Raw genomic sequence first — 25,442 nt, forward strand, 5'->3', positions numbered from 1 at the left:
GACATCTACTGATGGGAGGGGTCAGAGGGACCAGCTGTGTGACTCCTGAACTCATTACATGAAGTTTGATGGATCTGTGCTTGCCTGCTGCAAACTGCTGATTTATATCCACTTCAGTGTTCCCTAGCTTGGGAAGTATCTCACCACACTTAGATACTATGTGGTTAGGGGAATTGGAATCGCTCTAGAAATGGTCCATCTCTGTGTCTGTGTGGTACCTTGCAAAACAGGACAAGGTACCCCTGGATGGTACTGCCAGGTTATAAATGTATTGCTATTGTTCATTTTAATACTGCCATTTGTAATTGCTGTTGATTCACAACCAACAGCACAGCAGTTCTTTCTCAATTCCAGTCATCATTCCTGTCTCTGTCCTTTGATTTCCCAAGCCAAACTGGAATTCAAGGTGTTTCCTGTAGTGTTCATATAATGTTTCTATTACTTTTTCACAAGTCCCTTAAATAAAACCTGTGTATTTGAACAAGCTTTTAAAAGGGAATGAAAAATAATCAAGCAATGTAGTGAGTTATATCGAAACAGTGTGTGTGTATATGCATACACACATCTGTATCTCATACACACATCTGTATCTCATACACTCAAGCACTCTGAATAGGAGATTCCTGAGCAGAGATTTCTGAAAAAACCTGTACCTTGAAACTGGAGATGGTTGAGTCCTTCCCAGCTGCAGTGAGTGTTTCATTGACCCAGCTGACAATGATTTCATCATTGACCTTCTCTCCACCACCAATGTCTTCAAGGATATTCAGGGTGTACCTTAAGAGGGAAGCCAGGATATTTGCTCGAAGTCTGCTGTAACCTCACAACTGTCCTGTATGTGCACAGCTTGTCTGGGATTGTCCCAATGACCTGATATTCCTCTGCCTCAAACATACTCACAGTGCATATGATTTATATTATAACACAATTATTAATCTAAGGAGTTTAATTCATCCTCAATTCCTTAATCACTGTTTTGGGAATGTTAAAATTTTTGGTTACTTAAAACCCCTGGAATTCCTCTCAATGTATCTCATTGTAAATTACTCATTCTCGTAGTGCTTAAAAAATAATCACTGATTTTAGAGATAGAAAGGAATCCTTCTGCTCACCTAAGATTGACCCTCTGCATAAAAACAAGCCTGCATATTTTTGCCTATATATCAGCATACACCTTGGAAAGATACCCGAAACTGATGGTAAGTAATCACCTCATCCCTATTTTTACTACCTTACTGATAAACCTCTACCTTTCTCTATAGTCTGAATTCAATTTGTATTCAGTTCCTAACTAATGGGGCTCTTTACTTTCAGTTATGGCACTCTTAAACACAGCAACATGCACACACAGAGAATTACATTAAAATGGGGAGAGGTACTGAGTTATGCCCATTCAGGAAGCATACAAAACTGCATCAATTCCTTGTTTCTTGTCCCAGAAAGATGTGCTCTGATCACATCCTTAAGTAGGAGTGAGCAGAAGGTCACTGTGCCCTGGCACTGAAGTGCAAACAGAGGAGTGAGAAGGCTGTAGCCTGTGGAGCCTCCTCAGTGAGAGCATCAGGAAACTACTGCAATGCAAACTGAGCCCACCAAAACTGAGAGCATCAGGAAACTACTGCAATGCAAACTGAGCCCACCAAAATGCTCTGAGGCTCGTGGCTGCCTGACCTACCTTCTCATCAGCTGCCAGATTAAGGCCAGCGTGAGCGTACGGTTTCCTTCGTTCAGATCTTGCCCAGCAATGCCGACAAGGGAAAATTTGGCTTGATTCTTTCCCAGTTCCACTGCATAGTTGCAGTTTTCAAGCTGATAATGGCAAGGTCAAAAATATAGGGGAAAAAAAAAAAAAAAAGAAAGAAGACAAGACACTATTATTTTAAATTCTTTGGATCACTCAGCCCAGATCCTCCTGGCCAAACAGGAACACTGGGGCTCTGTGATAAAACAGCTGATTGACTACCAGTAGGCAGATCCACCCCAAAAATACCATTCTGAACATTTAACATAGAAGAAAATGCTATACTTCATTAGGGCCTGTAAAGCAGATTATCCTGGAAAATAAAAGTGTATGGCTCATGGGCAGTAGCTCCAGCACCATGGCATTGCACAGAGACAAAGGATTAGTGTCACAGCCAATATTTTAGGTTGGTTGATCACTCTGGATGCAATTACTCATCCAGATAGCTGGGAGAAAGCTTTGCATTTAGCAGCAACTGTGTGATCGGTTCTCAATGCATCTGATCAAGAATGCTTATCATCACTGTCTTCATTTGATGTGGAGGGCAATGATCCAGACAGCTGCAATTAAGCTGGTGCCATGCATCTCACGGTCCAGATGCATTACAATCAGTGCCCAAAGCAGTACCAAAGTGATCTGCAAATACAGTTTCTAAATACTGATACAAAAGTTGCCAAGTCTTTTTACTTAACAAATATTTTTCACCCGTCAACAGAGTGAGTGAGTCTAATGTATATTTCTTTTTCAGAATGAAAAATTACCCACTGACTAAGCACAAAAATAATTTAAGGTGCCATCCTTGGGACTGGAGAGCAACATGAATACCCACATTGCTGTTTAATTTAGGCATTTGCTGAGGATAAGGCATCACTACTGGAGCTACTCTAACTTTTTGTACCTTCTTCATGTTGCCACCCAGTTTAGGATATGGTGGTTTGTTCACCCTGTTCCAGTCTACTGGCACTTTGATCTTTTCATAGAGTTGGAAGATAACCAAGGCATCTGACAGGTCACTGAAAACAACAAAAAAGATACATCATTGTCCAAGGAACAGAGGAAAGAAACATGATTCAACTATTAGCAGAGGTAAACTTAGTTTTCTGGGAAACACAAAGCAGCATATATTCTTACAGGGCCCAGAAGTTTTTATGTTCTTGCAAACAACCTGCTGGCTGTATTTATCATCTGAATGAAGTGTAATGCCTCATCTTACCTATACAAGTGATTTACACGTGGATTAACGCCGAGGGAGTTCATCCAGTTCCTAAATGTCCTTTCTTCCCTTGTCTCACCTAAAACAACAGACACATCAATCAAAGGCCTGCAGAACACCACACTTCAGTAATGTAAGTGTTTTGGGAGGAAACCCGAACTGAATTTACAGCGCGCTGAACCACGAACAGAAGGAAAAACACATGGGAAAGATCACGGTGCGCCGTGAGATATTTGCATTTTCCTGACCTTCAATGGAGCCCCAGTCGATGTCCTGGTTCTCTGGCTTGTGCAGGGCAGGGTATTTGTTGAACAAGTTGGCGATGAAGGCCAGGTTGAGCTTGGGGTTGCCGCGCACGACGTCGGTGGCGGTGACGAACTGGCGGCAGCCGAGGCGCTCAGCCTGCTGCAGCATGCACTCGGCTCGCTGCACGTCGTCCTTCTCCTGCCGGCACACACGGGACATCAGCCTCACCCGCCCCACCTGGGCCTGCTGCTAAGGCAGCTCCCTGATGGATTTACAGTGATTCCCGTTCCCACTTTCACAATGGCAAATCTGTGTTTTCAAGTGCTGTTCAACCACCTCACCATATTGCTTTACAGCCACATCCCTTATTAATGTGATGGTTTGATGATGTTCACAGATAAACGTATTTAAATACACTTGTTACGTGCTGGTAATTTATCAGTGTGGTTAAATGGTTGCTGAAGTTTCAGAGTTACTATCTAACAAAAATCCAAACACATAATACTTAATTCTTCTTCTATAATTCTTTGGAAGATTTTATTTCTGATTTACAAGACCGTGTTGCAATGCAAGAAAGAATTTGCTGGTTCTGACATCCCAGTGCAGCCAGGAATGCAAGTAATGGACAGAAAATATTGGCATTTACTCCAAACTTATCTCATCTTACCCTTAATCCTGACATGTCAATAGTAATAGCTGGAATGCCTTCTTCATCTCCCTTGGGGGCAACTTGGTTCAGCAAATGGTAATAAGCTCTTGAGTCCTGTGACAGACAGAGAAATTAAAGGGAAGAAAAATTGCATCTAAAGCTCAGCCCTTTGCTTGCCAGTGCTCCCCTGAACAATGTGCCTGCATGCTTCATTTTTATTACATCGATCATTGGGCTACATAATTAAATTAATTAAGCTGGAAGCACTTAGCAATTCCTACTTTATGCTGTGTCTGCCAGATCTATTTCTCCCCTTCTCCAGCACAATATATATGTGCTGGAGAGTGCCCAACACACGAGACAAAAATGCTGTGTGTGGAACTTACAGAAAGGGCAGCAACAACAAAAAGATATCAGAATTTATTTAATCTGAAGGTAAAATTAGAGGTAAGAAAACGCATACCTTTATAATGCTGTAGAAGTCAGGCTGCTGAGCATTTAAATAAAAGAACATGCAGAAGGAGAAAGCAGATGTTTAAAGTGGATTTCAAAGCAAGGCTGAAACAGTTGAGGAGAGAAAACATAGTTTTCAAGGACAAAAGTTAACATTGACAACAATATCAGCATTTTTCAGGCAAAAGGGCGGGAACAAGACAAGGCTTATCACGTTTTGTCTTTAATCTTTTGTGAAATATAACGCTGCTTTCATATGTGGAAAATATTAACTCACTTCAAAAAGAGCTCAAAGAAATGAAAATAAAGCTACATTTTAATGTTTAGGCACTTGACTAACTAACCCAACTGGTGCTCTTCAAAATATTAAGCAGACTACCTGAATTATTTAAAATATTTTACATCTGTATTACTATGCACCCTATCTAGGAAGTGGTTATTTAGAACAGAAGTGAGATAGGCAGACAGACAGACTTAGAGAATGTCTGTAAACACTGAAATCTTGTAAATGTGTGCCTTATTTTCCTACTGTAAACACCAGAATTGTGATTTAGCTTCCAGTTGTAGACAGGATTTAATCAGCTGAACCGTAGTTTTTTTGGCCAGCACACAGAAAGATGGGAAAGACTCCATTCCCTTCCCTTTCCATGGATATTCTCCAGTCACCTCCACTCAGCCAACCTGGGTTACAATAAAAAATCTGTCACAATAAAAATTACATTACCAAATGTGACTCTCTACCCCTCCTGTTGCCTTCCGATGTGGGTTTTTTTCTGTATTTCAATTAAATGTTTGTTCTTATGCTTCAGTCCCTAGTGAAGCCTACAGCCAGGGACCTCAGGAGCTGGATTTTTCCCATGCTATTCTGGGAGCAGGCAAGTCAGATGAGGTTGGTGTGCTGGCCAGCCCCTGGCTTTCTTGTAAGCCAGCTCCCTTATACAGCCTCTACGGATCTGGGATGCTGTCTGGGCCTCACACTGGGTTCTAGTGTCTGAAATTCATCAGTGAGCACCACTGAGGTTCAGCTGCATCTGTCGGGGAACAACAAAGGTCCTGCAGAGAAAGCTCTGCTGAAATCTGCACCCACAAGCCCAAGAGGTCCTGAGTATGTGAAATAATGCTGCCCAGACTGCAGACCTACCCTTGCAAGAGTCTCCCTGTCTAGCTGTAGTATTTCCAATAGTCCCAGTGAATTAAAACTCACAGAAAACTGCATTCAGGGCTAGAGCAAGTGTTGGGACAGAGGAGCACATAGCCCAGGTGAAGGAAAGATGAAATGGGGGAACTGGAAATGCCCAATCTTTCACTACATGTTTGAGTAAGGTCCAGGCTTTTCCAAACAAAAGTTAGGTCACGAGTAATTTAGGGAGATTTGGAAAGGAGGTGAGCAATAGAGGCAAGGAGCTGAAAATACAGTGTCCAATGCCCTGTCCAGAGCCAGCAGCCATTCCTTTCCCAGGCATCTGGTCAGGAGCTGGCAGTGATAACTGAGAGGTCAGGAGGAAGAGGAGGAATACTACTGAGTGCAAAGGGAAACTCCAATGAAAGCATTTAATGTACCCAGCTCCATGTGCTTGACAGAGCAGTCTCAGCTGCTTGGAGTGTTCCAGTGCACAATCCCTGTGTGGAGGGCGGGAATTTGGGTGTAGAGCTGCTGTTTTGCTTTTATTGGTCAGTATTTCTCGTACCTTGATGTCTGAGCTGAAGTTGTTGACTTTGTTGCATCCTGCATTTTCCAGGTGATAGTTTGCCCATCTCAACAGCAGGTCCTCTGGAGACAATTTCATCAGATCCTCTAGGCTCTCTCCTTCTCTCAGAAGAGCAATCAAGGCTATGCAGGAAAAAAAAATTAAAAATAATGATGTGAATATTTGTTGAGGAAAATGTATAACTGTTTTCTCTCTTTTACATTTTCCTACCCTAGTTTCAAAATGTGAGTCACCAAAATGTTACCAAATTTCAAGCTGGGCTAGCATGACAGAGGATGGAAACAGAAGAATGGCCTCACTAAGAAAGTCCAAGGTTGTAATTTGTGTTCCTAGAACGGGATCATATTCAAGTGGAAGACAATTTCAGTGTGGTCCAAGAACTGCTCATGAGTATAAAGGTCTGGTCAACCCTCCCTGCAATGAGCAGGGATGTCTTCAACTGAATCAGTTTGCTCAGAGCCCCATTTGACATGACTTTGAATGTTTTCAGGAGTGAGGCATCCACCACCTCTCTGGGCAACCTCTGCCAGTGTTTCACCACCTTCATTGCAAAAAATTCCTTCCTCATACCCAGCCTAAATCTACCCTCTTTTGTTTAAAACCATTACCCCTTTTGCTATTGCAACAGGCCCTGGCTGAAAATTTTGTCATCATCTTTCTCATAAGCCCCTTCAGGCGCTGAAGGCTGCAATAAGATCTCCCTGGAACCTTCTCAAGGCTGAACAATCTCAGCTCTCTCAGCCCACCTTCATAGGAGTGCCCCAGCACCCTGAGCCTTTCTGTGGCCTTCCTCTGGACCCACTCCAACAGGTCCAAGTCTCTCCTGTGCTGAGAAGTGCAGAGCTGGACACAGTGATGCTGAGCACAGGGGCAAGCTTGGAATGGAAATATGAACATGGGCTTTTTGCAGCTTAGATGAAAGAGATCTCAGTGACCTTCACACTGAAACTGGATTCACACAGGCATTCTGGAATTTTTGCTCATGACCTCAAGGGCTTGTGGGCCAGTAGGGCTAATTCATCTGTCAATTGAGGAGATACTCTATTCACACAGACAAATTGATATTATGTTCATAAGAGAAGGAACAGAGAGGACGGGAGGATTGACCCTTGAAACCTTGGACCATGAAAGAAGTTTTGCAAAGAAGAACTAACATGGAAATTATTAATGTGGTAAAAAAAGGAGAGTGTGTTACATTGCTCTGATTTTCTTCCAGTATCTTTTGTCAGACCTTGAAAGAATTATGGATTGGCTCCATAAATGAAACAGTGGAATCATATTATAACTGGAGCTACACAGATAATTTGATATAGGGTGCAATGGGGTTAAACTGGACCAGAGGGGGATAATGGAAGCATTTGAAGACAGAGGATTTTATTAAGAGAACAGTGTTGACACTGCCAGAAGGATCCTGGAAGAAGGATTCTTGTGGAGTTGATTATGGATTGATTTTTGGATTAATGTTTTCTCCTTTTTTTTTTTTTTTTTTTGCATCAATTTCCTTGGCACAAATACTTGCAACATGCTAAAAATGTGAAGATGATATTCAATAGGTGGCATAGTCAATACAGAGGATGATCAGGAAACCAGACAGAATGAACTAGATGACAGTAATAAAAATGGAATGCAATTTAATAGTGCCATGTTCAAAGACATTCACTGGGGAATTAATATGAATAACTGCTATTAGCTAAAAGCTTACATGAACCAAGGATGAGAACCTGAGTGGATTAGATGTCTTCCAAGCTACTCTGAGCCACCATTTGATATGACATGGGGAAAATCCAACATGATATTGAGTGCATCCCAGGTAATTCCCATAGAGGTTGGGATGTATTACTGCCTTGATATCGTGTGCTCATGAAAGCTCATTGGAAATACAGGTCTCATGTTCAATAAAGGGGAATTTTACCTGAAACAGCTGCAGAGAAGGGCTATGAGGGAAAGACAGAGCCTGAAAAAACCCAAAATTTTCTTTGCTTGTCTAGCCTTAGATGAAATCTTAGATGAGAAGTGAAGGAGAAAATACGAGAAAGGAATAAAATAAGCAAATAAGCAGGGCAAGGCTACCTGCAAAGGAATGGGAACTGGTGGCTCTGGCAATGAAAGGGACAGAAATGTGAAAGGGGTGAGGCAATGAAGGTAACACCTGCACAGAAACTGGAGGGAAAAAGTGTCACTGTTGGGTGAGGGACTGTCCAGAGGCATGGGGAACAAAGCAGCAAGGTGAGGTGCTGTGTGGACTGCAGGTACACCCACAGCCTTCGTGATGAAGCTACTTCATGGAGAATTTTGGCATTGGTGAGACACACCTGGAATGCTGTGTCCAGTTCCTGACTCCCCAGTACAAAAGAGACATTGACAAACTGAAGGGGGTTCAGTGGAAAGACACAAAAATGTTTGGATGGAAATTTGTGATATAAGAGAAGAGGATGAGAAAACTGGGATTGTTCAGCCCGAAAAGAGGTTTGAGAGGGGAGCAAGTATTGTCTTCAACCATTATAGAGGGGCCAGATCTGCATTTTTCCAGTATGCACAGGAAAAGGATGAGGAGCTGTGGACACAAGGTGCCAGAAGGGAGATTCCAACTAGAAAAAAAGATTCAGAGCAAGAGTGGTTGGGCTTTGGAACAGGCTGCCCAGAAAACACAGGAAAAGGCCCTGAGCTACCTCATCTGACATTAAGATGTTGTACTTAAGTCATTGTACTGCTGAAAGCAGGTGGCTGGATGGCTGAGTCAGATCTCCAAGGTGCACCTCCACAGGTTCCTTCCAGCCTAAATTATTCTATGATTCTATAATTATGATTTCACAAAGAAAGATGTTTGGCAATCAAGAGCAAGAAAGACCCAGGCTTCCTGAATGCAGATTTGCTTATCCCAGATTTAGTGCCAGGACACCAATATACTTAGATGTAGACCACCATTCCTGACCCAATGAGCATGAAAAGGCTCTGAACATACAACTCTGCAGAAAGCCTTGGACTTCTGAGTGCTGGAGCTTGTGAAAGGCAAGGAAAACTAGACCAGTCAAGAAAACAGACATCAAATACTTGAAGAAAAAATTAAAATCCTGTTGGGTTTTTTTTAAGAGCTTTATCCTAAATCCATGATGACAGTGGAGCACTGAAAGGAAGAGCCATACATACCTTCATTCCTGCTGATCTCTATGTCGGCAAAGAGCCCAATTTTGATGACTTGCCATAAAAGACCCAGAACCAGGTAAGGTTTCCCTTCTTTCAAGTCTTCAGCTCCAATGTTAACAACATGGCACCCAATGGCTGAAGCAGAGTTCAGGGCCAGGTTCAGATTTTCCTAGGGAAAGATGAGAACTTTTGAATGATGCAGAACTTGAGAGCTGAGGCTACAGGAAGGGAGCACAGCCAAAATGAGTGAAATCTGCAGTCAGCTTCACTGTAAATGCATTTAAGCACACAGAACCATGTCTTTCCTGAGGCAGGGCTCCAGGTGGGTGCTCTGGGTGCTCACCTGAGTGGAATACAAGGACAGAATCACCTCCCTGGACCTGCTGGCCACAGTCCTTTTGATGCAGCCCAGGATACATGTCTGGCCAGGGGGGCAGGGGAATGTAGACTCTCCTGATTTACAGGCAGATTCTTGGTCTCAACACAAAGACAGAAAAGAACTCAATTTGGCAGAGGTGGCAAATGTCACGTCACAAGGCACTGGAGCTCAGAGCATACATCTACATTCACAGTGATGTCCTGGTCAGTGCTGGTTACCAAGGCCAGGCTCTCCCCAGGGCTAATGCTGGAGCTCATGCTCATGCTCAAGTACAGATGGAGCTACATCTGGGGCAAACTCTCCTCTGCTCAGTCCTGCACACGTGGAGGAGGAAAGGAGCTACAGCCCCATCAACTGGCAGATATTCCAGGCTTGCCTCTCCCTAAGCACTCTGCAAAAGCCCTGACACCTAAGACACAAGTAAGCTGCTAGCTGGCACTGTTTGCAAAGAGCACACTGTCCCAGGAATCAGTATGAACAAACCTGATGAGTTTTTAGCCTTGCAGTTCAGCCAAGGTCAGGACTGGTAATATCTGGACATTTTCTTTTTGAACTTTGGAGTATGGGCTCCTGATTTTGGAGTATGCCGAGGAAGCTGAGGGATTCAGTGATTCAGAGTGACAGGCAGAAATAAAAGTGATATTTCAGGAACATTGTGTTCCTTTGCCATTTCATGTCCATTTAAAATAAAGGGAATAAGAAAATCTGATCCTCAGGTTTACACTATACAAAAAGGTGGCTTTGTAAACAGAGGGCAAGTAAGGCAGGCAAAGAAGCCTGGAAAATATAATTTATCACACAGATTTGCAGTTTTTCACATGAATTTCGTCACTGCTGTCATGACAGGGAGATCTTGATTAGATACAAAATGCAGAGAGAGACATAGTGTAAATTCTCATAAGCTAGAAAAATTGGACCATTTTCAAATTAATTGCCTTTTCTCCAGCAGACAGCTGTAAAAGGGTTAACTTAAAGTGGAAGCTATATTGATCAAATCACGTCTACATGTGACAGGGATTGATCTAAGCTGCATCATTAAGTTATGCTGCTGACCAAAATGATTAGAACTGAAAAATGAGGTATACAGCATAAAAATCCAATTTAATGGCTTCTGAGCTTACTTGAGTCTGGCTAATGTTCCATCAAATCAGAGTAGCTGAGGGCTAAACTGGGTTAGGTTCATAAGGGCTAAACTGGGTTAGGTTCATATCTATTTATACATCCATGTACCAGGTACATGGATGTTGTTCATATAAAAATTTCTCTCTACATACTGCTGTGTGAGAAACAAAATAAACTTTAAGTAGAGAAAATTAACACCCGTTTTGTCCATTTAAAAATCAGATATATGTACATGTGATTGATAGAAATAAAGGAGGGATTCAGTATTCAAGGTGAAACACTGGCTTGTAAAAGGCATGCAACAGCAATGGTCCAATTTCAGGCATGTTGCACTTCCAGGGTCACAGCTGATATCTGGGTGAGGACATCAGACTGCAACAACAGCAGTTGTGAGGTCAGGTCCATTGTCATGCCTTAAAAGAGGGATTCAGCCTTCTGAGAGCTACTCCAGCTGCAACTGGTCACTGTATTATCACTGTGCTCTTGCAATCATAGGGCATCTACCACAAAAGCATCTACAGCTCTGATTTGTTGTGTTTGGTTAGTCTGGTTGCTCATATGTTTGGAAAGAAATGGAAAGATAAGTCTTTGTGTTTTTATGACATGGACCTGAGCATCTCACTGTGCCATAAACAACTTTGCCTAACTGTGTTGGGCAGAACCAGCCTTTCCTCTAAGTGATTGCACAAAACCATCCTAAGGGGAAAAGCAAAGAATTTTGTTGTGTTTAAGTACCTGTATTGTGAAGGGTGTGAGTTTCTTTTTGTTGATTGTTCTCTCATCAATGGTATCTGGCACTGAAAAGTTGATCATCTTACTGGAAATAAAATAAAATAAAAAAGGAACAAGAAATGCATTAAGCTATGTGTGCACAAAATACAGGTTCTCTGCATTGCAGGACAAGTCTAAGAGCTGGAGAGTTACTTAACAAAAATAGATTATCACCCTCTGCTTCTTCATATATACACAGAGGCACACACTCAATACTTAAACAATTATAATCTACACACAGGTTGTACTTAGGTGGGAGGCCAAGAATGCCACAAGGTGAAGTTGTGTGAGAAGTTTATTGTGCAGAAAATGTCTGTGGAAGCATTCACTATTTTGTGCCACTTTGTGTGAAGCACGAAAAGTCCTTGGGCAAAAATAAAACCAAGCAGCTCCTCAAATTTCACTTACTTCATCTAATTGTCTAGAGGCAAGGAAAAGTTCTCATTAAGCATGAAATATGCTTTATATTTTTGAAGATAAAAGAAGCAGAAAACCCCTAGTATTATCAAAGCCCTGAGTCTGCAAACGCTCCTGAGCTTTATGTAAATTCAGCAGGTTGTGTTTGAACAGAAATGTGAGTTTTTGCAGAGTCATGGTTCCCATCTGTGAGAAGGAAAGGTATCATTTACCAAAGCACTATGCCATCACCAACTGCCTGGAAGAGGTCATCTGTCTCTGGATTCATTGGCACCACATGCTTGCAGTCAGGGTCCTTCTCAAGGGCTTTGTTAATCCAGTTGACAAAGGCATATTTTTCTTCCTCTGTGGACACAACATCAAATCCATCAGTTTGCTGTGCAGTGCCTCTACCATCATTTTACTGACAAAGGCAGAACTCCTGGGGGAGCCTTTCCCACCAGTGGGACTGATTAACAAAACCCTGCATGGAAGAGGCTCTCAGGAGACGAGCGAAGGAGCTGAGGACAGCAATGGGCTTGAGCTGGTTAATACTCCTTCAATACCCCTTCCCACTCACTGGGGTTGCCTGGGTCGTGAGATCAGTCATATTACAGAGCCTAGTGATGAAGTCCATGTGGTTCAAAAGTGGGGTGCAGATGTTAAGCTCTGCAAGTGGTAATTTGTGCTTTCACTGTAATTTGAATGCATTGTTGCACCACTCTGCTGAACAGAAATCCCACATAACTTCAAACAATTCTGTATGGTACATTACGCCCTCTTCATGTGGAATATCTGGAAAATCCTGGCCAGGACTGGGCTCTGACAAAGAGCCCTCAGAGGGTAATGGGCAGATGTGTCTGCAGCTCAGGAGGGCTGAAGCACAGCTATCCTGTACCAGCAGCAGCTCACATGGCTCCCAGTAGCTCCGAGGATGCCCTCCAGGATGAAGGTGGATGGAGTCCTTGGAAGCATCCTCTGTTTTCCCTTCCCCAGAGAGAGTCAGTGCCCCACTCCTGCCCCTGCAGAAGATTGCCAAGGGTAGGACCTCCTCCCCATGGAACTGCTTCAGAGTGGGCTGTGTTACCCAGGAGGTAGCAAAAGCAACCAACTTTCAGCTTGGAGGAGCAGGCTGGGAGAAAAGCCCTGATGGAGTTGTGCCCTCCATGGCAAAAAGTCAGGAACTATCCGGTTGCAAGGGGAGTTTACAGAATGAGTGAGTGCCCGCTGAGATGTGCGGGGAAATGGGTTATCAGCAGTGGGGAACCCGTGCCTTGCCTCCCTGGTGAGCAGGGACAGCAGTGGGCAGGTGTTTGTGCTGCTGGCAGGGGGGCAGCTGCACCCACCCGAGTAGGAGTGTTGTGTGCCGGCGCTGGACTGCTCCGAGGTGCCGCCGATGGCACAGATCCCCTCCTTCTTGTTGATCTGCTTCCGGAAGGACTTGGCAACATCATCGCTCTTCAGGTCTCGGAAAATCTTTCAAGCAGGAGAGAGGAGTTTAGAATTTTGGAGGATTAAACCAAGGTAAAAGAGTGATCTCTTGGGCCAGGAGACACATTCCCTCTGCTTCATAAACAGGGAAGGGCAGCTCTAGTATTTTCAGTGGGCTTCTGGGTACAATCTGCTGAGGTACAAAAGGATTAAACTCAGCTTTTATGCTTTCAAATCAGGGAACAAAAATCACCTAAGTAATAAAAATGTTACTTTGGAGCACAGCAGTATGGATTTGAAGAAGGAGCAAGTAAAAACCTACTTCTCCATCCTGAGGGAAATTCCACTATTTTAGCGTTTGCTTTTGACCCAGTTCAGACCAGAAAAATAATTTTTTTGATTAAAAAGTGCCCCATGAAGTTTTCAGTTTCGATCTGCTTACACTTTCTGTAATCATCTAGCCAGAACATCATCTTTTTGCAGGGTATAACTGAAAAACTCATATCTTGCTGCATCAACCAAACTGCAAGGTATGACATTTATGCAATGGGCAGCTGTATTCACATAACTTGTCCCAGTTAATTGCAGAATTTCTAGTTTGGTTATTTTCTGCTTACAACTTCTCCTGTGAGGAGACTCACTGGATTAATGAGGTGCCCATGAGACCCTGTGCTTGTGCCTCTGCTGTGCCCTGGGGATCCCCTTGAGTGACTGAAATAAATAACACCTTACTTACTGAAAGAAATTCATCAAAACTGATCCTGCCATTCCCCGTGGTTGTCAGACTCTGAATGAGCTCTCTGGCTTTGTATCCTGGGAGAGGGAGATTGGCAGCCTTCAACACCTCTGTTAAATCATTGGTATCGATGAAGCCATTCCCGCTGATATCTGCAAAGATTAAAGCAAACTTTCACATTCTACATCAGCCCAGTGACATTTTGTGCACATAAAGGTTGTTTTTATTTTGCCCAAGGAAAGGTATATTATATACAAAGATTTGTTGTCTTGAAGTCTGGTATTTTTAATTGCTTTGGTGTTATTCACACCCAAGAAAGAATTACAATCACTTTTTAACCAACAAAAACTCACAGTGATGAATTTATGTGTTTGGACATATAAATATCATAACAAAGCTAGGTTTAAATGGATATAATTGCCATTCCAAGGTTTACACACTGACAAATGTGATCTACAGAGGGAGCATCCTGTCCACAGAACAGCTGAAGAAAATAAAGTTGACACAATACACATATGCACTTATCCATAGATATAATTTGTGATTTTGGCCTGTTTTCTGGATCTAATTACACCAGAAGTAGGCTGGAACTGCATATGGTCATCCTCAAGATAAAACCTTCTGTGTTTCTCTGTGATGGTGCTAACATGAATACTCCTGCTGAGCTTCCTGCAAGTATTTGGTGGAGAAGATCACCAGTACAGGGTAGCATTTGATGAGAAGATCACCAATACAGGTTCATAGACCTTTATTCTCCACTTAGTGAAAAACTCCACAGATAAAAAAGCAAACTGAGTTTATCACGTGGAGAGTTCCTGTTAAAACACTGTGGTTATGACACAGATAAATGTACATATAGCTATATGGTGTATATATATGTATATATATATACACACATGTATATGGTTATTTATATTTGGCTTTTGAGTATCTGTGTCTTTCTTATTCTGCAGGCTTCTTTTCCCCCTCCTGGAGGCTGAGGTGATTTCAAAGCAGTGTAAACTGACTTCCTGCACAGGAAGTTGCAATTTGAGTCACACACTGCAAAAAGCCACTCAGCTCTCAGCATCAGTAGCAGGGTTAACACGGATTGCAAAGAGCATCCTATCCATCTCACCATGGCATGGAACAAAAGGATCTGGACTTGGAGAGGGAAATGTCTGGGAGAGGAATGAGAGCTTCCTTCCAGCCTTTGGGGGAGCAACAGGATGTAGTGGAAGGTGTCCCTGCCATGGCCATGGGGTAGGAACCAGACAATCTTTAAGGTCCCTTCCAAGCCAAACCATGCTAGGATTCTGTGATTTGCCTTCTCAGGGCACTGGGTGTATGGGACACTCAGAGTGACCGGATTTTTAAGATTGCCAGACTAGATACTGTGGGCTCAGAAATCAACCAACCACCACCTGAACCAGCAAGGACAGCTGATGAGTGCAGAATCCAGCGAGGCTGATAGAGCTGCTGATAGGAGTGAGCTGTGAGAAACACAAAGTCCTTTTCTTAGAATTTGGGTAGACAGTGATGGGCCTGTGTGACTTCAAAGGAGACAAATCAGATGAGATGTCTAAAGGTTTGGAAAGAAAACACAGTAGAAAGGGCTTGAAAGGTCATTGTGAAGAGATTACAAATTTTTTATCCATCTACATATTTGTCCTCTCCACACTCTTCCTTCCCACAGGGAATACTCAATTTAATGTAAAATAAAACCTTTTTTGCCTTCCAAATAATTTGTCGTGAATAAACAATATTCTTGTGCTGGCTCACCAACTTTGCTGAAGGCCTCCCGGAGCTCTGCCATCTCCTCCTCAGAGAAGTGCGCTGTCGATGCCATCCTGACTTCTGGGAGTGGCAGGTCTGCAAGAAGAACACAATTGTTTCATTTGGTGCTTTATGGGTTTGCAGCTGTGATGAAACAGAGAGGTTTTCTCTTGGGTTTTCAAAGTTTTGGAGCAGCTTGCCACAGCTGAAAACCCAGTTCCTCTCTGTATCCTGAAATCAAGGAAAGGGATGAAATCCTGTGCAGATGAGATGCAATTCCATGTCCCTCCTGATGTTTTGCCAGGCCCTGCTCAAAATCACAACAGTTTTATTTATACTAATTTAACTAGAATTAAATCCTGCCTCTGCTGACTTTCATTTCTCATGGAGAAAGTGGACTAAATGGTGCTGGTTCTTGTTATTCCCCCTTGGAAACACAATTGTCCAGTCATTTCTTCAGCAGTGCTGGCAGAGAAGCAGCCCTGGGTGCTTCCCAGGGCACTGGGATGGAGCCAGAACCTCAGGAGACATTTGCACCACTTACCTCTGGGTACCTAATGAGAAGGCTGCTCACCCTGACAAGGTGGAGGGACTGAGAGAAGCTACTTCACAAGGAGCTTCCCAAAAGTCAGCTACTTCTCTCCCTGGATTTATGGGGAATTTAAGGATTTTCCTCCCAAGGTGCCTAAGTTAGTGCCTGAGGCTGGCTGGGTGGCTTTAGGGATGTGTGGCCAGTAGGAGTTTTCCTGCCTTTCCTCTCATCAAAGATATAAAACAGGAGCAAGGATTAGGCTTTCACTTTACAGGCACTTTCCTTAATAACCAGGAAGGGAAAGTTCACTTTCTTTTATGGCATCATTAAATACACTGCCAGAAGATGCACATTATCCCCATCTGCTTTTTCATGCACCTACTGTCCCTTGCATATATTCATGAGGAAACTGTTCAGGAGACAGACTATCTATTATTCTATATTTGTGAGAATGACTATAGTGTCCTATGTCTCTTTAAGTATTAATTAACCAAACAACTATTTGAATAGAATAGAATGGAAACCTGAGTTGATCCTGGGAAGTGGTTGCTGTAGATACAGTAATCAAATGAGGGAAAAAAACCCCAGAAATATGCCATTCCCAAACTAAAATTCACACTGTATAATTAAAAAAAAAATCCTTATATTTGCAATTTGTGTAAAGCATAGAGGTATGTACAGTCAATGCTCTGCAGAACTGATGCATTGGTTCCTTGTGTCTGTGAAAACCACTATGGACACGGCTTTGAAATAGCCCCAAAGCAACTCATGTGGTTAACTTCTCGTCTGCTGTCTCCCAACAGCATCATGCACCCTTTTCCTGCCAATCACTGTGGTTTTAGGACGAGGACAGCAATAAAAAAATCTGTTCACTCACTCTAACCTTGATAAATAGAGAAGTGCAGCAGAATCCATAATGCCATTGCCCTTGCAGTTGTTTCTAACCACCATACTTCCAAGGATTACCTTCAGAAACCCCTGTGGTCCACTAGCAATGTGAGTTATGTATGTTAGGGTAAAATTAGATCCATATTCTTCCCCCAGTCTGTCCTGGCATCTTTTCTGCCTCTGATTCCTCACTGCCAATCTTTTTCTGTTGCCTGCTGTGTGTTTTTACAAATTGTGGATTAACTAAAATGCACCTGGCCACATGAAAATCTTACACTATCAGCCAGAAAGTCCATATCCCACTGCGAGGTCATTCCTTCTAGTCCAGTCACTTAATCAAGCAATATAATTTGCAACACAACTTTTAATAGCATGAAGACTGCTCCAGGTTTAAGAGGTAGGAAACACTACAGGCTTTTGCCTATAACATTACTTTTGCAAGGTAACCTTGAGAAAAAAGTATCATCAACGTAAAATGGCCTCTTCCAGATTGCATAAGAAGTTATGACCTCTGATAGGTAATTAAGTAATCTGTTAAACACAGAGAATCCTATTAGTAGTACATATGTTTACATATGTGGACATTTATACTAATAACAGGATGAAGGGCTTTGCTGTAATGACCCCTTTTGGCTTCTTTAGGTCAGCATTACCCACTGTTGGGAAGGTAACTACGCCTAGCTGAGCAATCAGATTCATCACCAGGAACAAGGACTGCTCCTCCATCACCTGAGGGGTGGCTGTCCTCAGGTGACAGAAGGATGGTCACTGCCTGCTCCAACACACAACTGAGCTTCTCCTGCAGTTTCACCCTCATAGCGCCTCTTGAGTTCAACCTGTCAGTTCCAGTACCTAAATCCACTGGGTGTTGTTGATTAATACCCCACTGTGGTTTCACAACAGTGAGATTCAGAAAGGCACCAGAATTTTCAGATTAAAGGCTTCAGAGTTATTCCCAACAAAAAATCACTGTCATTTTTGAAATTGTTCAAGTAGGAAAAACAAAACATAAGGAAATCAAGTGAGTAAAAGTCCAAAGCTTTAGCAACACATGGCAAAAAAAGGTGAAAATCCCCTTTCAAAAAAAAACCTTTCAGTATTTAAAATGCTTATTTTGCTTAAATCATTAAATTATAATATTTAAGCACAGAGAGAGGAGTAAAATGCTTCTGGATAGTAGTGAGAGAGGTCAGGCCAAGTATTTTTTACTGATTTAACCAGCCAAAAGCAGAGTCATGTGCTTCTAGGGTTCAATCTCTTTCAGCACTTCACCATCCCCCAAGGAAACTGAAAATGCTTTGGGCATCCAACAATCCTGGGTGAATAGTCCAATCACTCATAACTCACAAGGCATTGTAAGCATTGCTTCACTCCAAACTGTTTGCAAAATCACTATGACCAGGCAAATGCAGAGAAAAAAATGCAGAGGGTGATATAAGAGCAAAGGAGACTATGTGGATGGGCAATGATGACGAGCAATGTGAACGAGTTGAAAGAGCTCCCTGGGAGGGAATGTTTGTTTAGGAGCCATCTGAGGAAGGAGCAAAGGGAAAACCAGCAGGTGAGAACCAGGCAATGGCTTTGAGCAAAGTGATGTACGGCCAGAAGCAAAGAGAAAAGCTGAGCAGGGGAGAGGTTTGGCAGGACAGAGGGGAGTTTGGTACAGACTGCACACAAGCAGCTTGGCTGTCAGCACAGATGAGATACTGAAGATCAGGAGCAGCTGGGAGGAAGGATCTTGAACTTGGTGCGATGGAGGATCAGTGAAAGAGCTGAAGTGTCTCAGGGAGAATGAGGTGAAAGTCGGCACGTCCTTAGATGCTGAGGCAGGATGCTGAGGAGGGGAAGACAGCTCCCTGGCTCAGGGCAAGAAAGGCAGTGGAACTGCCAACAAGAAATAAATGGAAGGTAATAAACATTCAGAAGGAAAATAGCAAACTCCCTGAGACAGTCTGAGATTCAGATGGCTTCAGGACATCCGGATTACAACATTGCCTGGAAGTAACACTTCTTTCTAGTTTGGCAAGCTGCATAAACCCACTATTGCAAAAGAAAAACATCAAGTTGTGCAAATACACTCTTTCCTCCTCAGAAAACTGCTGAGTTACCAGTTGGTGTAAAAAAGGGAAGAGGTTCTCACCTAAGCTGCTGACAATACAAGCAAACTGGTACCAAAAGAGCCTCTAGCAAAGCACTCCCTTCCCTGCCATCATTTCCAATATGTCACAGCCATGCCCTAAAGCTTCCTTTTACTTGACCTTATCCTCAGAAGAACCTACGACCACACTGATGTTTTAAGAGATCTAATAACAAACTATTTTTAGACTGGAATATAAAGGAAGAACTAAAATAATCTTAAACCTGAACATAATTGCTAAATTGAAACACGGGGATATTGATGTTCTTTCATTTTCTTTTTGATTTTGAAGCCATACTCAGAGGAGCTGCCTGGTTATGCATTGCTTGGCAAAGTGTACACCCACCATGCACTATAAATAATAAATGGCAAAGCCATTTAAACCTCAAGGTTTCCAAGACTTGTATTAAATGTTTGCCTTGTCTGATACTTTTCTGGTGTTTAGGCTCTGTTGCAAGCAAGGCAATGAAAACCTTGAAGATGTGAAATGGCACTTTATATATAGACCTAAAGTTGTACCTTTCCCCAAAGCAAAAAAGCACATTTCATGGGACAACATTGCCTTTCACAAACATATTTAGTCAGGAACAACTTAACTGTGAATTTGGTTTCAAGAAAGTCAAAGACACTACTAAAATTTACTCACTTTCTACCATCAGGGCTTGACTTTGTTAATGCCCAGGTACTTCGCTAATTATATGATAACTTGTCTGGCTGTTGGAGAGTGGCATGACACATGTTCCCTGGCATATATAAATTTCCTGCTATCTTCTCTCCAAACTTGCTTATTTTTTTCTGAAAGTGATGAAATAAGAGGCACTGGCTGTTGCAAAACCGCTGTCAGCTGTTTCATGGGGCAGTGTGAGACTGTCCCCCTGCACACAAAACTCTGCCCTTCACTTTGCCAGACCTCGTAGCTCTAGCTCCTTTTCTCTTTCTTATCTCACTTACAAATTCAGTTTCCAACATCCAGCTTTCTGTAAGGGCTGGGGAATACTTCCCCAGCTCTCTTCTGCAATAGACTTTCCCTCCCAGCTGACATGAAAGAGGCAGCCCCAGCAATCCTCCCCCAAGGCACAGCCTGCCCTGGATCATGCCACCAGCAGGGAGGATTGAGAGAAGAGTCCTTAGAATTGTGCAGAAACTCTTGTGACAGATCTGGAGCACCTTGAAGGCCAGAAAAGTACAAGGGAAAACAAGAGTACCTTGGACATATTCAATATTTGTCCCACATTTAATGCACCTTTGCATACCTGCCTATTCCTGGTCACTCTTCAGGATATCCCTGACAGGATATTCCTCCCCAGAGATATTTCCCTCTACCTTTCTCTCAGAAGATACCACACATAAGTCCATATAGCCATATGCATTTCTGTTCAAAAGATTTGTCTCAGCTGATTTCCTACAGTGTGGAGGGCTGAGGAGGAGACAAGAGAAGATTTTTGAGTTAGGTTCTAATACTTTCCTTCTGGAGACAAGTTTTTGCCATTTTCACGGTCACTAAAGGGTGAGAAAAAGATCAACTGTAAAGTAGATCTCATGTTGAAAGAAGAATCAAGGCTATAAAACTACAGCAGTGTGGCTTAGAAGTTCCTCAATTTGAAAGTTTCCTCTTGTGCTCATCAGCAAAAACCTTCAACTAAAATGGAGCAGGCAAAGCCATCCTGTTGGCAATCAGCCAAACATGTTCTCTAGCATAATCCAGAATAGCTCATCTCTCAATTGAACTTCAGTCTCAGCATATTTGCTGCTATCATGCTTTTCTGCTACATATTTATTAGTAGCTGTTACTTCTCTTACAGATCAAAATAATGTTCTTGCATCCCTGCACCCACAGCAAAACAGGATAGTAGCTTTAATGCCGAATTGAAGTGAGCTGCCAGTGATCATTTGCAGTGATAGCTCAGGGGTATGCAGCCTTCTTAGACAAACAAACAATCCCATTGATGTCCTTTATTCTTGTTTGGTGTCACAGCTTCCAGGCAGATTGAATGCATTTTTTTGGTGACAGCTCTTTTTCTGCTCATGATCTGAGATGAAAACTAGAGTCCATATCTCTCTTCTTCCATGCTGGTGAGTTACTCAGACAGCTGCTCGCCGTGGCTGACAATACCAGCAAACACAAACATGTTTGGAACCACATGCCAATTAGACACATTTCTTACACAAGGACTTTCAAAATCATTTAAGAAGCACAAACTGCAACTTTTTCGAACACATGAGGTGGTTCATTAAAAAAAGTTAGTATTTCATGTTATGCATGTTGGGCTGTGACACTCCCTACTGAAATAACTACAAATAAGTATGAGGAAATTTTAAAAATACTCTAAGATACTGAGCTAAATTCTAAATCCTAAAGTAGACAGAAACATCCTTTGCTCTGTTAACAATGGGTAACTTGGATCACAGTACCTTCAGTTCGAGTGGCATCTTGCTGTTTAAATCAGCATTCAAGACACCGAGAGGAGTCTTTCCGAGGAAATGGCAAATACTTCCTCCCTAGTACGTTACAAAGATCCGTGATTTAGCCCACAATAAATGACAATCTTTGCCTCAAAGGTTTTTTAAAAGACTGGTGTCTGCAACAGCAAATCTTGCCATGTATGTAGGCACTGGGATTATTAAGATGTTGCACTTCATCTGGTTTTTTTCTTATACAATTTGAAAAAAAAATACCAAGAAAATACATTTGTCACTGTTCAGAAGGAACACAGCAGTGCCCATGAGTTATTTGTTAATGTTCCATTTCATAAAGGACCTTATTTGTCAGTGTGATGTCTGAGTCCTAAATCAAATACTGGCCAACAGGGCTCAGGATGGGAAAATCCACAGGGTCTGGAAAGAGATGGAGATCTCTTTCCAATATACCACTCAGTGGCAGGAAGGGCTAATCCTTCAAGAAAATTAAGACATTGAAAAAGCAGAGCTCTAAACCTATAAATACTCTCCTTATGTGTCTTGTATCTGTCAGATACATCCTACCAGGGAGACAGCATTTAGGTGCATATTATTTTTCAATCAGAGTCTGTAGAATTTTTCTTTAAAAAAAAAAAGATCCAGTACCCTACATTTCTTGTTGGGTCACTAGTCTTTCTCATTTCTTTAACAACATAGGCTAGCTGGCTTTAAAGTGAGAACATTTTTCCCTAGATAAAGGAACATTTTGAGTCTCAAACTGACAAACAGCTTCAGTCATTCAACAGATGTGTCCCATTTGGCATGGAAAGCCCTGTCCCACCCAGTTCCATCTTCACTAACAAAGGTGGGAGAAGAGGAGAGCATCTCTGCAGGGTCTGCTTTGGACATAGCTATGAGAATATATCCTAGCTCTGCCCCAGCACAGTTGGGGTGGCAGATAAAACCCTGGACAGACAGATAAAATCTTCTCTTCATATTCCTGTGTGCTTCAGCCTGAGGGTGAGAGGTCAGGTCACGAAGCACTGACCCAAATGTGCTGTGGAAGCCTGGTAGCTGATGCAAGAGAAAGAGAAGACAGCCTCTGCTTCCAGCTCAGTTGCAGACAAACAGTTCCTCTGTGCACAGAAAATATTAAAAACATGTTCCAGCTGTAAAAAGGAGGTTTTTAGCTACAAACACATATTTGCATTTTCCTGGTTCCACAAGGATTTATGAATCTGCTGCTGTCTCTCCCATGCCAGGAGCTGAATTCTGCCCTCAGTTTTGCAGGACACCTCAGTGATTCCAGCAGTGACCAGGCCCTTCCCACCCACAAAATCAGACCAGAAAAAGAAGAGCACATCTGAACATAGCCCTCCTACCCAGCCGAGCTGTTGCTTGGACCCCCATCCTGTGATGGTGCTTTGCTGGGAGCTGTGGTGTGCAGTGGGGAGCTCAAGCAGCACGTGGAGCAGCAGAAGGCACAGTCCTCCTGCTCCCCTTTCCTCTGAAGAATGATTTGGCTTTATGGCATGGTCCCCAAGCCTGGTCACTGGACGTCCCTCTCATGCCTCTCACATGCCACTCTCCTGCTTGTTGGCACAGCCTCCATATCCAGGACACTCTACATCAAGGGGCAGGAATTTATTTCCCATCCTACAGCTTTCCCCTTGGATAACTGCAAAAATGCACAGAGCATCCTGTACTCCGTCCTGCAGCACCTAAACACTGTTTCAGATTTTTTCCCAAATATTTTTCATTTTGATAGATATTTTACGTTTTGCATCAGCATTTCACTGGAGTCTGCTGTTTTGCATGAAGGAGCTGGGTATGAAAATGAGCTACATTTCTGAATGCACTTTACTCTCCTGGTCTCCCCCATCTCCTTCCTTCCCCTTTACTCAAGCTCTTCCTAGTTCTTTCATGCTTTATAAAGAACATATGGTAATGACTTTTACAGTAGGTTCTCTATCAAGACAACTCTGCTCCAAGCTACATAGCTGTTTTAAGCTGCTCATGACTGAAATCAGAAAGAAACGGGGTCAAAAAAATTGAGAGCAAAATACGAGACAATGGAGTGTGTGGCAGGGTCTGTGAGCAAGAGAAGAGCAACACTGCTAGATTTAAGTACAAACATTGTATGACCATAATAAAATTCAGTCCAAGGAGACAGTCTGGTGCAGTTGAGGAAGAAGATTCAAACCCAGTAAGATAATACATCCTTTTTTTGACCTTCAGCTTCTGAGCTAAGTAAATCTGGACCTTATGGGCAGGACGGAAGCAGAAATTCCCGCTCATGGTGCCAGCAAGCAGGCAGGTACTTCCCAGTCCCTCCTGGCTCTAGCATCACTTCTCAGTGGAGTTTCCCACCACAGAGGGGGTTTCCACATCTCCTGTCTACTCATAACAGTCTGCTCCTGTGGGCAGGCAAGAGGGGAGGAAGGTGAAACATGCTGGAGTTCCTCTACGGGAGGGGTGTCAGGGTGAGATCTGCTTTTAGCAAGATGATTGAACCCCGTCTGCTGAGCAGCCAGCTGCATTTGTTAGAGATCACCTTCACCTGACACCTGCAGCAGTAGGAGACCAGTCAGCCAGCCTGGTCTGAGGCTTTGGTTGTGATAACAAAGACCTAAAGTTCCATTGGATCAGTGTTCAAACCAAATCCATGTGCCAAGGAAATCACTATATGACAAAACTAGCAAGGCTACTGCTCTTGCAGAGAAGACAGTTAAGCCTGGAGTTTCCTGTTCACAATACTACCGCCTAAAATATCTGTAGATGTTCACAATTCATCTAGAGCCTGAGCTGAAATCTCAAAGAAAGCAAGGGACAAGCCTGACCAGATTCACCAGTCAAGATCTTAAGAGGCAAATATAACATTAGGACCCCCCCGCTATGTCACTATTTTAAAAGCAGAAGTTCCTACTGCAATCAGGCTCTATCACGAATCTGTTTTATTTATCCACTGGAAAGTAAAATTACATTTCTAAAACCTGACATAAACATCCTAACAGCCAGCAGATTACGCTGTAAGCACTACGAGCCAAAATACATTATACTTATGAATCAGTGTTTTTCATCACTGAAATTAAAATTATCTTCTTAAATGGATCCATTCTTCAATCTAAATAATGGCTTCTTATTTTATCATGCCCTTGCTAGCCAATGCCAAGTCCAAGACTACCATTCTACTCAGCCAAAAACCACTCTGCCAAATTAAATCTATCAAACACGTTCCTGAAGGTCAGTAGAAATGGCGCGCACAAGACTACTGGAAAATGCTTCATGCTGATAGAGAACCTGCATGTTTTTTCACAGCAGCCACAATTTCCTGTGCAGTTAAACTGCTGGTATCCTCAGTGAGAGCAGCCTGTCAAAAACCACCAGTTGCTCTGAGCTTACCTCCTCAAGCAGTGGGTCAGAGCAACGAAGACTCAGCGGTTGCAGGGCCGACAGAAAGGGCAGAACTTCTGAAAGAAACCAAACGTCTTGTAGGGTGGGGGAACTGCAAAGCAGCTGTCACTGCAGACACGGAATTTCTTCCTTTTCCGCAGCACAACTAGGCAAGCCCAAGGGTGCGAGCACACGACTGAGCCCAGAGGGAAGTGAGCGGTGACAAAACCCCACAGGGCAATAGATCTTTTTGTCTTTATAAGGAAACTGAGCATTTTCTGGTCTCACCAGAGAACACTCTCACCTCTTTAGCTCAGCCTCCTCCAATAAGGGCCACTGCTCTGCACCGC

At 42.8% G+C, this 25,442-nt stretch overlaps 1 protein-coding gene across 1 annotated transcript in view; it reads right to left on the reverse strand.

Moving 5' to 3' along the window:
- LCP1 (lymphocyte cytosolic protein 1) overlaps window positions 1-25,236 on the reverse strand; it is a 29,607-nt gene extending 4,371 nt beyond the window's left edge. Inside the window, exons 1-14 of the mRNA XM_084227055.1 lie at window positions 25,102-25,236; window positions 15,752-15,841; window positions 13,991-14,142; window positions 13,170-13,299; window positions 12,057-12,189; window positions 11,392-11,473; window positions 9,159-9,324; window positions 5,991-6,133; window positions 3,868-3,963; window positions 3,203-3,398; window positions 2,955-3,033; window positions 2,640-2,754; window positions 1,676-1,809; window positions 654-777 (exon numbers count right to left, since the gene is read on the reverse strand). Coding sequence (XP_084083181.1) covers window positions 654-777; window positions 1,676-1,809; window positions 2,640-2,754; window positions 2,955-3,033; window positions 3,203-3,398; window positions 3,868-3,963; window positions 5,991-6,133; window positions 9,159-9,324; window positions 11,392-11,473; window positions 12,057-12,189; window positions 13,170-13,299; window positions 13,991-14,142; window positions 15,752-15,818 — 1,617 coding nt within the window. The 5' untranslated portion in view covers window positions 15,819-15,841; window positions 25,102-25,236. The remainder of the gene's footprint in view (window positions 1-653; window positions 778-1,675; window positions 1,810-2,639; window positions 2,755-2,954; window positions 3,034-3,202; window positions 3,399-3,867; window positions 3,964-5,990; window positions 6,134-9,158; window positions 9,325-11,391; window positions 11,474-12,056; window positions 12,190-13,169; window positions 13,300-13,990; window positions 14,143-15,751; window positions 15,842-25,101) is intronic.
- Window positions 25,237-25,442: the final 206 nt, after the last annotated feature.

The sequence above is a fragment of the Fringilla coelebs genome (assembly GCF_963513975.1).
Source record: "Fringilla coelebs genome assembly, chromosome: 2".
Taxonomy (NCBI): Eukaryota; Metazoa; Chordata; class Aves; order Passeriformes; family Fringillidae; genus Fringilla; species Fringilla coelebs.